Consider the following 13,186-nt stretch of genomic DNA (forward strand, 5'->3'; position numbering starts at 1 on the left):
TCTCTTCTTCCTTTTTTAATATCACAGAGATTACTCCTTCAAACTTGTCTGGTCTTGACTTCTTTCTTCTGCTCCTTCTCCAATCTTTCAGGCTCTTTCCTACTCTCCTGTGCTTTGGGAGACTTCTGTGGCTTTAGTTAACACAACTTTGAAAACAAACCCCAGACGCTAGGGCTCAGCCTTTAGCTGTTGGTCTCATTTCATCAGCTTTCCTTTTAGTCTTCCCTGTAACCTCTTACTTTGTTGTAGTCTGTCCTAAAATGTTTTTTGCATTTGCCACCAGTTCTTTTGCACCACATCCTCTCGCTTTCACCACGGATGCCTGCACTGTACTTTCCAGTGCCCCAAATTTTTTTCTCCTTCTAGTTCTCCTTTTTGTAGCTAGAGCACATTTGACTTTCATCTCTTATCACCAAATCCATGTTTTTACTTCCAGTCCAAAACCTATATGCATGTCTGTTATCTTTTGCTTTGATATAACCTCCTTCTGTCTCAGCCACCTCCTCCTCTTCTCTGTTCTCCAGGGATTGGGCTGGATTGTCCCCACAGCTGTCGTGGGCTGCCGTGGAGGTAAAGGTGCAGCTCTGCCATCCTTGCAGATGCCCTGTGGACTCACACAGGCTGAGCACCTGGCCTGTCACAGGGATCAGCTCACCACTGTCCCTTAGGGTGCCCGTAGCTAAGAAGCATGGATGTGTGCTTCTCTGATTGCAAAGCATTAAATATCAAATGCTGTTATTCAAAATGCATTTGCAGCCTGCTCCAATGTTAACGTACCAAAACAACATTACAGTTGTAGTTGCTATTCTTTCTGCCATATCCAGCACACTGTTAATTTGTAGGTTGGTGATCTCACATCCTCTTGTACTATTCTTGCTGCTCACCTTTCCTCATCTTCTCAGATTTATGTATAAGCTTCCCCATTCAAATTCAATTATTAATCTAATAAGTGGTAACAAAACAATAAAGCTCACATATTTGAACTACATTGTCATGTAGTTGTTCTGTCTAGGGAACTGCCCTCTCGGATGTAGTGAATATTGTGGCCTACAGCTGTATTCTTTTATATCTCTTTTTATAAAATGTTTACGAAAGTCTCTATTTTGATATCTTGCTCTTCTGGCTTTAGAAGAGTCATGAAGTATTTCTCATACTAGTGAGACAGACTGAACTCTGATGTTCCTCACAGTATCTCACTGTAGTTTTCACTGACACCTTCACTGCTAATCACATATCTGTATTTCACAGAACATTAGTTAAGCTAAAAATTAAACGCAAGTCTCAGAGGTTGCATTGTGGCTGCATTAAGAATTTCAGGAGAGCATCCCATTAGGTTCTCAGTGCACTGCAGCCTTAAGATCTAATCAGCATCCCTCTTTGGATTACATAGAACCTAAATAAGTTGTTTTCCATAATCTGTGTATGATCTTAAAATATTTAACTTCCCATAGACACAATCAGTGCTGTGTCAAGCATTCTCATAGCAAAAGTGCATTTGCAGAGAAATAAACCAAGTGATGGACCTGACAGGATGAACCATTCCTTCTGCATAGATACTTTGCACATTTAAGGCTTCCCTGTGACTCTGCCAGTAGAGAGTTCAAAATGTAGTTGTAATTTTGTTCTTTTTTTTCTTTTTGTTCTCACAAGAGAATATATGAGAGTGAGATCTGATTTGAAGCAGTGGTAGCAATTTACTTAGAGTTTTGCTTGTGTTGTAACATGGATTCTCACATTTTGTAGTCTGTAAACATTGTTGGGGTGTAGGGCTTGAGGTATGCCTTTATACTCAGCTCTTGGGTGCCTGAAATAGAAATATTTTATAAACACAATAAAAGAGAAAAACTTCACTGTGTTGTGTTGAAAAATACTGTATTTTCAAACTTTTAATGTTAACATTCTAAACACTGTGTTCACTTAAGTTAATGTCTTTTAAAGTGATTATGTCATTTTGAATTATGCCCGTGTTGTTTTCATGGTTTTTGAATTGTGGTTTTGTAATGTGTCATAAAGAATACCTTAGTGGTCTGGGGGGTCTTTGCTGCTTTTTCTTAGATAGGATATGCCTCACTTGGTTTCCTAAACACTTTGCATGCTTGTGACCTGAGCTGGCTTTTAGATAAAACCTCATGTGAAGGGTGAGAAGTGGTATGTGCTGTGCTCTGTGATCTCTGTATTGTGGCCATATTGTTTGATTTGAATGTGCCCAGGATTTTACCCTAGAACCCCAGGCCAAGAAAGCCATTGAGAAGCTGTAAAATGCAGCTCTAACTCTGATTAATAATTCTTTCTGAAGTGAATGCTGGCAATCCTGGGGTGGGAGTGCTTCCATAGTGAATATTGCTTGTGCAGAATATAAAATCTTGCTTAGACTAGATCCATGAGACTGGGCTTATAACTTCACCATGACCTGTTCTTGCTGAAGAGTCACACAGTCTGTTATAAATGACTCCGACCCCAAGTGGGAACGAGTTATAAAAGTTTTATTGAGAACCAAATAAAAATACACAAAGCAAAAGGGGCAGCGCTGGGAGTGTGGCTCGGTGCCAGGGCTCAATTCCAAAATGGCCATTCCGCCTTTTATACACCTGGGGGAAGTGGGAGGGTTTGCATCAGCCATGTGAATATTTATGAGCAGTCATACATATTTTAATATTTCCTTATACATACTTGGCTCCTCCCAAAGTGTACCAGTTGGCTTTCCTTTGACATTCATTGGTGGAGACCTTCTCACAACTGGACTGGAGGTGAGCTGTTACCAAGCCAAGTTCCCCAGCGAGGAGCTTTCCCCATCCCTGGCTGTATCATGCAAGGGGCACGTACACATGTGTACATATATACATGTATGCATGGGCTTCCCCGACGTGGCTCTGACAGCATTGATGACCAACATGGATGAGACAAGAGAAGATTGAAGGGAGAACAAAAATGGGTCCAAAACCAAGCTACAAGAACAGAATCACATACCAAAAGATCCTTAAACCTGAATAAACCTCTTTAACACAAAAAATCATTACGAGAGCCAATTACCTCACCACCCATCCATAACACAGTCTATGGGTCAAACTGCCAGAGAAATCTCTTGAAAGATCCCCCATGAGAGGGATAAATATAGTTTATTCTTACCGCTCCTGGGCTGGATTATTTCTGGGTTAACACCGCCCCCTACTCCAGCAAAGCTGTGGGGAGAGATGGAATGAGCCTTGGCCTCATCTTTGGGTACCAGTTTGGGCAACATTCAGCTTGCATTCACTTACTCCCATATTTGTGGATTATAATCTTGATTTAGGATACGAAAGGAAGGGATACTCATTCCTCCCCCCTTCACCTTTTAGTGAACAATTTGCTTGTGATTTATAGTGTTACATTAGCAATGTGGTCATGTGTAGAATAGTAAAGTGACTGTCCTTACAATTTCTCTTCTGTCTCCCTTAGGAAACCAGCAAACAATACTATACTTTCTGCAAAAATACAGCATTGATTATAATAGTGTTCTGGAGCTTGCGTTTGCTTTTAGTGATGTCAGTACATCAGGAGGTGTTATAAACAATTAAATTAAATAAAACAAAACATGGCATGTTTTCAGCTTTCTAATTTGTAGAAAGAAAATGTGGATGGAAATCATTCAGCTCAGCCTATGTAGGTGGCTTTGCATTCAGTTTACAAGCCATAATCAAGCCTTATTCAATCCAAGTCTGAGTGGTCTTGAATTGCTTAAACCAATTATTAATTCATATTTTTTATTTTGAAATCTCATTGTGGCATGTCTTTCTTTTTTTTCTTTCCTTGCCTTTACGAAAAACAAGTGTATAAGTGTAAGGCTACGTGGAGTCATCAGGCAATAGACATATGCTTTCCTGTGCTCTCCACAGGGCTTGCAGGTTCAAACACAACCTGCCTGAATCATAAGAACTTTAATTGAGTAGATAAAGAGGTCCTCATAATTATAAACTGCAGTAGGTATAACAAGAGGCTAAATACATAGCTGTGGCTTTAATTAGCTGGTGCTTCAAATTAGTAATTGTGGTTTCACTCAGAAATCAGTGACTTTATACACTGTTAAAGCCTCATCACTGTGCAGTTCATTCCTCATTATATCTCTCGGTGTGAAGCTTTCAATACAACATCACGCTGAGCTAAAAAGGCAAAAGTTGTAGATATTTGGTTGTCTTCCAAGTGTAGTGGAGCTCTATGGAGATTTAATTCATTCTTGCCAGAGATAGGAGAATTAACTGTTCTTTGTTACAGCTGGAATATGTGAGTTTGTATGTAAGCATCTGTACATACAGGCTGTGTGTGGATATGTGCATGTATGGCCAGGATCTATCAGGGAGATTGTGTTTACTGCAGATTACATCAGGGCATGCACCAAATCTGCTGCTCAGATTGTCAATTCGGGAGCTAATTAACTGACACAAAGCAGAGCCAAAAGCCTCATAACAAATCAAATGTGGATTGAAAGCACAGAAGTGTCCCTTAATGCTTGTCACATGAGAGGTTGTCAGTGCAAGTTGAAGTATGCATCTTTTCTTTTCCTCTTTCCTTTGCTATTTTTCCCTCTTCTTCAGGATTTTAATTATATCTCTTCCCTCAGAGGAGCAGGAGGTAGTTTGCAGAGCCAAGAGACCAAAGTACTTCAGTGTTATTCAGGGGAGAAGTGAATGTGGTCTCTCAGCCTGTCATCTAGGTCTGGCAGGTGCACAAAGCAAGCTGACACACAGATAAGTGCCACTCACCATTGCTACACCAAGGTGCTAGATCCTTTTCCATGTTTGTGTGTAGAATTATCTGATACTGGAATCAACTATCCTAAAATCTCTTCCAGCAGCCTGTTTCTACAAAACATTTATTAACCCCTCTTTGACATCTACAATGAAGCCATACATAAATTTTAACAAGTGGACAGAATTAGGTGGTCTAAATCACACGAGGCTAAACTGGAGCCTTTGGATGGATGGTTAGTGTAATGGATTTGTAGATGTTGCTGTGCTTCCTTGCCTTCACATTTGCTTTCACAGAGCCATGCTTGGTGGGCACACGTGTGTGTGTTTTTGTGCAGGTGCACAGGTGTTTACAGGCTGTTAATACAAGGACGGCAAAATGTATTTTATTTTTCTACATAAATCTCTGTTAAGTTGTAAACAATATTTTCATTGTTTCATTGAAACGCTTTCCATTTTAGAAGTGTACTGACTGTCCTACTGCCCAATTTTATGCAGTTTTGTGATTCCAGATTTAAATTTGGGAAAATTATTCAGTGGCTGTTTCTTTCAGAATTGTCCTCAGGAATTGTATTGTTTCTGATGTTTTGTTGCTATTACTGATAGTAATAAACATGTAACAAAATTATGGGAAAAATAATGTGTTGTCATTTTTGTCTTTTTCCAGTCACTATGAGCAAGACCGGAGTGCACTTAAGCGGAAGGAATGGGAGAGAAGAAACCAGGAAGTCCAGCAAGATGAAGATCTCTTTGCTTCAGGTTTTAACCTCTTCGGGGAACCCTACAAGGTAAATTACATTGTTATGTTTTGCATTTTCAGAATGTCTTACACAAGTACAAATAAAGTTTCTCTTCATCTCTAAGAAATTGAATTATTGCATCTGCCTTGGTACTTACATTCTTGAATACACTGATTATCCAAATCAGCATATGGCAGCAGAGCATACTGAATGTGCTGCTCAAGTTGCATTGGCAGAATCAGGAGTTTTGGTTACAGTCCAGTTCAAGATTTCTTCCTCCTAACACACAGCAAAATCCTGCAGTAGAAGTAGGTGCAGCTGGTATTTCTGCATGTGAGTTTGTACCTACAAAGCTAACACTAAGTTCTTTCATTTTTAGGAAGAAAATATATCTGAGTTGTTAAAACCAATGTCCTCTATATAAATAATGAGTCCATAATCTTTCCTGTGCAATCATAACCATCCAAAGAAGTCTTTTGGGAAATTGAATCTTTGGGGAGCATAACAAGGGTATAAAAGGGACTTTTGTTCCAAGTCTTATTCTCTCTAAGGAGCTTTGCTGCCTGAGATTTTCATCACCAAGGGATGTCCCCCTTTATGATTTCTCCTGCTTTGATTTTCAGTAAGACATTCCCTAAAGAATTCATCAGAATGTAAATTTCCGTATCTCTTTCTCCTCCCAATCAGTGACATCCATTGAAAGGCCACCACTTCATCTTTCCATTTTACATTGTTAGCAGCTGTAAGGGAAGATGAGGGCTCTTTGAAAATCACCCAAAAAAGAGAAGACTGCTGTTATTATCAAATGGTATCTAATAACTATAGACATGTGATAGATGCACTCAACTCCTGGCTGTACTTTGGTTCAGGCTGGCTGAGGAGCAATAGGCCTTTCTTCCTTGGCGTGAACTTGCCAACTGGAAAACCCTTGGCTCATGTTCAAGGGAGTGAAGGTGACAAATATTTCAAAAGGTGGATTTGAAACCCCGAAGTGGAAGATAAACAAAGTAGAGAACAAGTTATCAGAGCTAAAGTGAAGACGTTTATCTTGTCCATTCTATTGATTAGCAGCCAGCTACTTTACTCTGCACATATTGCCACCAGGATGAGCACAATTTGATTTCTCCCGGAAGTGCAACTGCACTGCACCCCAGGTGACCCTCTGCTTGAGCAGGGATACCTCCCAGAGGTAAAGATTCCTTCCTTACCCAACACTGAGATCCCTTACTGTGACAGATACTTGTTAAGTGACTGATTACCATGCTGAATTAATCCTATGGAATGTTACTAGTCCATGTAGCTACTCAATAATATTTTAAATATTGTATGGATAGTTCCATTAGACTGATGTAAGTGATCATTTGAATTTCAGGAGGTAGACCAATATGCAAAACACTGCAAAATTTTGTGCCAAAAACTAAAATCATACATTACCAATATCTATTATATAATAAGAATGACAATATCTGATTTTAAATCTATTTTGTGTGTGTGTGTATTTTCAATAGGTATACACAGAATATGTGGTTTCTTTTCAAAAACAGAATGACTAAAAATCCAAATATTATCCTGATGGTCTTTCTGGGCAAATTTTTTTTAGTTGATTTTTACCTACTTGGCAGAGAATTTTGTAACTTTGTGTAATTAAACAAAATATAATACAATACCACCCTAAATGCATTATAATTATAATTTGTAAAAGATAAAAATTGAGAGGAAATTGCATGCAAAAGTAGTTAAACAGTTAGTAGTTAAGTCAATCTTAAATTTGTAAAAAACAGGTAAAAGCAAAACTAAATAGGAAAGCTAGGTCTTGCCTTCTTTGCACTAAGAGAAAAAAAAGGGATGAAGTGATAGATCACTGTTTCCTTTTTAAGTTCTGTATTGCTAAGACCAGCGACAGTAGAGTTTCCTAGGCACTAATAAAATCCACTAACTCACTAACTCTTCGTGGATATGTAGTGACTTTTATTCTTAACCAAGTGCAAAATTAAATTCAGGGGTTGGTTTGCATTTATTCCAAAACACAATGAAGAGACCCTGACATGAGAACAAATATCCTGCATGTGCAGTTTGAATTTATTATCTATTTTGAGATGACCAGATGTTTCTGCATTCATGAGATTCAAGGCCTTTTGCACACAAGAAGATGCACTTCCCTCTTCTGGTCCCACTCAGTGGGAGCAGAGTGAGAGAAAACACTGCCCAGCAAAGTGCTGTGGCCTGTGATGGGCCCAAGGTCCACATCCTCACTGGGCTGGCTCTGCTGATGAGCAACAGCTCATGGTACAGCTGGTACGTTTCTGAAAGACCTGGGGGTGGGCGCTAACATAGAGACTACAGTGACAAAGAGAAGGTTGGGAATAGCAGGTCTCAGGAACAGAAAACATCTCTTTTTCTTTCTTTCATTCTCACAGTCCTTTCCTTGTTTTCTTCAACAGTATCCAAGAAGGGACTGTCAGGGTAGGGTGTACCACCACTGCTGTTTCTGAAGTTTTAAAGACTGAACAACTGGCAGCTGTTTTAAGACTGCACTGAGAAATAGAGGATATTAAAAGTTGCACAGAGAAAGGAGCTCAGATTTTCTCATGGAGCCTATTGCCATTGTGTATCATGAGATGTGTGGAGTATCTGCCTTCATCTATCATCTCTGCTCTAGCTGTTGCAGTCTCTTTCTTTCCCTCTGTCAAATAAAACGTAGGTGTTCATTATAGTTTTGGACAAATGCGTGTTTCTACATTGATTCTTTGTAGTTTATATATGTGTGCATTTACATGAAAAGAGGTACTTATTTCTGTGGGTGTATGAAATACTTTTTTCCATGCTTGTTAAAAGATAAATGTCTCCTTTTGAAGTTCCACTGTCTAATGTGGGAAAACAACACCTTTGACAATGTGATGACATCCAGCATTATTTTGGGAAGGTCAGGCAGTAGGGGTTGTGTTGCTCTTTAATGTGAGTTGCAGGTCCTGCCTTCAAACCCTGGTGCAACCTGTTCAGGCTGGATTTTGCAGAAGGGATCAGAGAAGGGCCTGCAGTGTAGCAGCAACAGACATTTGAAAAAGCAATGTTGGAGTTTTCCTGAGAGAAGCTCTAATTTTACTACTGATTTGTTGATACCTTTTAATGTTTTGAATTATGCAGAGATGAGTATTTTAAAAGAAAACAGTAGGAGTATTTTGTTACTTTTCAAAGGTATTGCCTCAGAGGAGTTCAACTTGAGAAAGAGAACCCAATGGGCAGCATTTCCATTGTGAAGCCTTTGGTGAACATTAAATCATTTATCTTTTTCAGGTAAAGCCCCTCCATGCTTTTCAAGCTTAGCATAAAAAAGATCTCAGCTTTTAATCTGTGAAGATTAGTTTAACTATGAAGTATAAGGAAGTAAATGAATTATGAAACCTCAAGTTTCACATAAATTTTCACAAAACACTTGTAAATGCGGCCTATAAGTTTGAGTTCATTAGTTCTTTTCTTTGTAAAACTATAATGCAATAGCTAGCTAGCAAATTAGTCTTCCAGAAAGATTCTATTACAGATAGGTTTTGAAAAAATAGAAGCAAATGCAGGAAGATGTGCATTTTCTAAACTAACAGAAGCCTAGAATGAGGGGGAATGCTACTAGCCATGAGTCACAAACCAGGCATATAATTTATGCCTTGGAATACTCAAAATACTGCATTTCCTTGATAGCAACAAAATTGTGATTCAGCATGCTGTTCAAAAAATAAGATGTACAGAGGTTTTCTTTAAGAAATCAGCCAATTATCCAGCATATGAAGGTAGAAATTGTCCCCAGTCTGGAAGTAACAAAGAGCAAGCAGAAATTATGATTGGATTTCGTGTTTCTCTTGCTGGTATCCAGGCTTGTCACAAATCCTGTGCATCTTATGAGACCCCTGAATTTGTTGTGGAAATAAAGTAAAAACATTAATGTTATGCCTTATGTCTTAAATGCTGATAGAACAGTGCACTACATTGCTGAGCTCGTTCAGATTGTGATGTGATGCCTAAGTCTGAGCTTAGTTGTGTGTGCTCTAATTTTATTTAAGTGTAAGCCAAATTACCATTAATAATGGTTTTTTTACTTTGCAGTGTGGTCCAAAGGCCACTGAAGAGAGTAATTATCCTTCCATGGACATCAGTTAGCATTGGATATGAGCTTTAGTGTACTTAAAATACACTAAGGATGTTTAAAATAATTTAATCTCCAAGGTTTCCAGTAAATATATTTTTATTAATATTCCCTGTAAAGGACTATGACTAATAATAATAATACCTAACATTTATAAAATGTCTTTTATCCCCAGGATGTGAATATTAGACATAAAATAGAGTTAATATCTAGCAAAGTTATATTTATCATTATGTGACATGTAAAAGAAAATACATGGAGAGAATTAACTACCTCCAACAAAATTATTGAAAAGATCTGCTTTCAAGACAAAACATTTTCTCTGTGAGGATCTAGACAAGAGCCATTTAGTGTGCTGGGATGTTGAAGTGTTGCAGTTACAATATGCTGTCAGTGCCTTTTTTTTTTTAACTTGTGCTTTCTGGAAAATAAGCTAAATGCTCCCTGGAAGTGTAGCTGAACCACAGCAGTGAAGGCTGGTGTTCAGGCCTTTTTTTTGATACTTTTATTTCCCATGATTTCCCATGTTCTATCTCATAAGGAGTTAAAGTGTTTGGGCAAGGAGGAAACAGAAGAAGTATGTAAGTGTTTAGACTTCGAAATCATAATTCCTGCTGGGCTCTTAAGCACAATGGAATATCCTTGTTTTAAATTTGGGGGTTGAACAGAGAAAGCCTGGTTTTGGCTGCTACCCAAACAGCTCAATGTGCAACTCAGTTGAAGGAGACTGCTCATATACAAAGAGCTTATTCTTGGCTTAGCTAGAATATAATTTTTGCCACTAAAATGACCAACCTAGGGACTTAGTGAATTAAAGTGATTCGTGGTTCTCCACTACTGGGATTATTAACTGTGTCAGTTAGGAGAACTGGCAAAATGTATAGAGACAGAAACAACATTGAACAGTTAATTTTAAAATAACTGTCTCAGTGCAGTGCTAATGTATGTTGCAATCCCTGAGAAAGAACAAAAGGAAATTTGCATTTATAACCTTCTTTTTTTAAACTTTTTTTATGGCATGTTCAGTACTCTTCTCATCCTCTGACTAGTTCAGCAGTGGCAAATATAAGTAGATATTTCAGGAGAAATCCATGCATGAATTTTTTTCATCATTCAAACTTCTCTTTAATACTTGAGGAAAATGGGATCAGGGCATAGTAGGATCCCTCACCAAGGAGCTGTGACACTCTCTAACAAAGCACAAGCTCCTAGTGCTGATTTTCCCCATCTTTATGGCCTGGTGTTAAGGCGCCATTGGACTGTGGCACTGCTTGTTTTATTGAGTGAAAAAAAACCCTCCAAACAGAAGTGGAATTGGCTTTATCATGACATAACTTTGTCATTTAATTCCAGACTGTAGGAGTGAACCATCTGCTTGAACTGTAGTTTGGCTTTGGTTTTTATCCTTTGAGTCTTGTAAAGCCATGAGCATGGGGAATAAGATGTTTTAGTTCTCTGCTGCTCACTCCAATGGAACAGAAAGGTCAGTAGGAAGGGTGCTGCTTTGCATCTCTGTGGGGTGAATTAGAACAGGAAGAGAGTGGAAATCAGCTGTGTATTAATTATATCTTCCAGCTTATTTTTCCAGCTTTCTACAAGTTAAAGGGGAATGGAAAAGGAAACTTCATGCTTTAAAAGAAAAAGTATAATAGCAGTGAAACAAACATGAGTCAGTATTTATTTAATAATTACTGGAAATCAAAGAAAAGCAGGATTAAGAAATACAACCAGCCTGCAGACAGCGGAAGAACCCTGATGATTAAGAATGTGGCAATCATGTCTGTTTATGTTCTGTGAGAAAATATTTTTGAATGATCTTTTAGTTGAAGCTACCATAGCATGTGGTAGAAGCGTTTTGTTCTCTAAATTCAGATGGTAGATACTTCAGGTCAAACTGTACTTTCTATGTAAAAGTAATTGAAGTTAAACTGGAGAGAAGAGTTTGGTACTGTTACAGACTACCCAGCTCTATTTATGGCAGGACTGTGGGTCAAAGAGCAATAACATATCAACTGTGTGATTACAATTCAAATGCTCAGTAGCCAGTAATTGTACTTTAGTGTTTTGCACGATACGAAATTCAGAAGCCCAATGTCTCTAACATAAACCCAGCTTATTTTGCGCCTAACATCCATAACTGATGCAATTTAAACACTTCTCTGAGAGCATATTTAAGAAAATGGGAAGCAGTAGACAAGTGTTACTGATGCAAACCCTCTTCAAGAGATTCTTTGAACACAGTTATTGATAGGTTTTTCTTACATAACATATGCAAAATGTAATTGAAATTTAATTAAATGTCAGCATGACACCATTAAACAGCTAACATTTGCCGTCTTCTAAGACAACTATTTGGAGCAGTAACTTGTAAATCAGGAATTTACTCACGCTTTTCTTGTCTTTTTTTTTAATATATTTTAGACAAATAAAGGCGACGCCCTTGCAAACCGTGTCCAGAACACATTGGGAAATTATGATGAGATGAAGGATCTGTTAACCAACCACTCCAACCAGAGTCACCTTGTAGGAATCCCAAAGAATTCTGTCCCACAGACGCCCATTGACAAAAATGAACAGAACTTTTTCCCAGAACCAAGGAACAGGATGATCCCATCTCATCAGATCAGCGGCAACTCATCAACATCAATGCCTCCACCCTCTTCATTGTCATCTAATTCTACTTTGCTGCACAGCCACCAGAGCAGTAGGAAGTCGAGGACAGACTGGTCACGCAGTGGTCACAACTCCAGTGGGGCTCAGCCGAGTCAATCCAGTGGTCAGCAGAGTCGGACAAAGCACAGCTCTTCTCATGACCAGTCACAGGGCAGGTATGAAGATCTCTATAATTGCCAGAGTGAACAGCATAAAAGTGGAGGAACTGAGGAGGCAAATGCTATGGCAGCATCTTCACATTCGAGGAGGCACACTCATGCAAAGTCAGCACCTGGAGAACACACTTACAAAGAAAACAGTCATTCAAAGTCACCCACAGAGCTTGAGTTTGTAGGCCATGGTGCTGGATCTCCACTTCCTTCCACTTCTTTGTTAACTGCAAACAATGGTCTCTCAACTCCAAATTTCCCACCAGGACTTCACTGTAAAAATAGCATGGTCCAGCAAAAGCCTACAGCTTATGTTAGGCCTATGGATGGTCAGGACCAGGTACCCAATGACTCACCTGAACTGAAACCCCCGATAGAAATTGAGAGTGGATATGGAAATCAGTCCTTTGGAGCACTTCTGGAAGGAAAAGTGAACACTCCTAGTTCGAAGAACAAAGTACCAAAGCTCAACATTCCTCCTGTTAGTGAAGTAAGTGGCTTAAAATATCTTCTCTCTAGTACTGCTTGAGTATTACATTCACTAAATATTTTTCTGTGGAAATATGCAGTTGCATTTACAGGAATTACAGAGTAAAGCCTTCCTTTTTTAGAATGTGCATGACTTCTTCTGGCAGTTTGATGTGGTAGTCCCAGTAGAAATATTTAATGTTGTTTTTAAAGCACAGTTTGGAATACCACATTTCTTGTTTATGGTTAATATTAAAAGGCTAGATCTCTATTGGGTGTAATATATGTATATCAGCTATA

At 38.6% G+C, this 13,186-nt stretch overlaps 1 protein-coding gene across 5 annotated transcripts in view; it reads left to right on the forward strand.

The window, feature by feature from the left end:
- Positions 1 to 13,186, forward strand: part of AFF2 (ALF transcription elongation factor 2) — a 334,567-nt gene that overhangs the window by 80,459 nt on the left and 240,922 nt on the right. For all 5 annotated transcript variants that reach the window (XM_056491312.1, XM_056491315.1, XM_056491314.1 and 2 more), the window contains exons 2-3: positions 5,389 to 5,509; positions 12,018 to 12,908. In XM_056491312.1, the coding sequence (XP_056347287.1) occupies positions 5,389 to 5,509; positions 12,018 to 12,908 (1,012 nt within the window). The remainder of the gene's footprint in view (positions 1 to 5,388; positions 5,510 to 12,017; positions 12,909 to 13,186) is intronic.

Source organism: Oenanthe melanoleuca, chromosome 4A (genome assembly GCF_029582105.1).
Source record: "Oenanthe melanoleuca isolate GR-GAL-2019-014 chromosome 4A, OMel1.0, whole genome shotgun sequence".
NCBI classification, from domain to species: Eukaryota; Metazoa; Chordata; class Aves; order Passeriformes; family Muscicapidae; genus Oenanthe; species Oenanthe melanoleuca.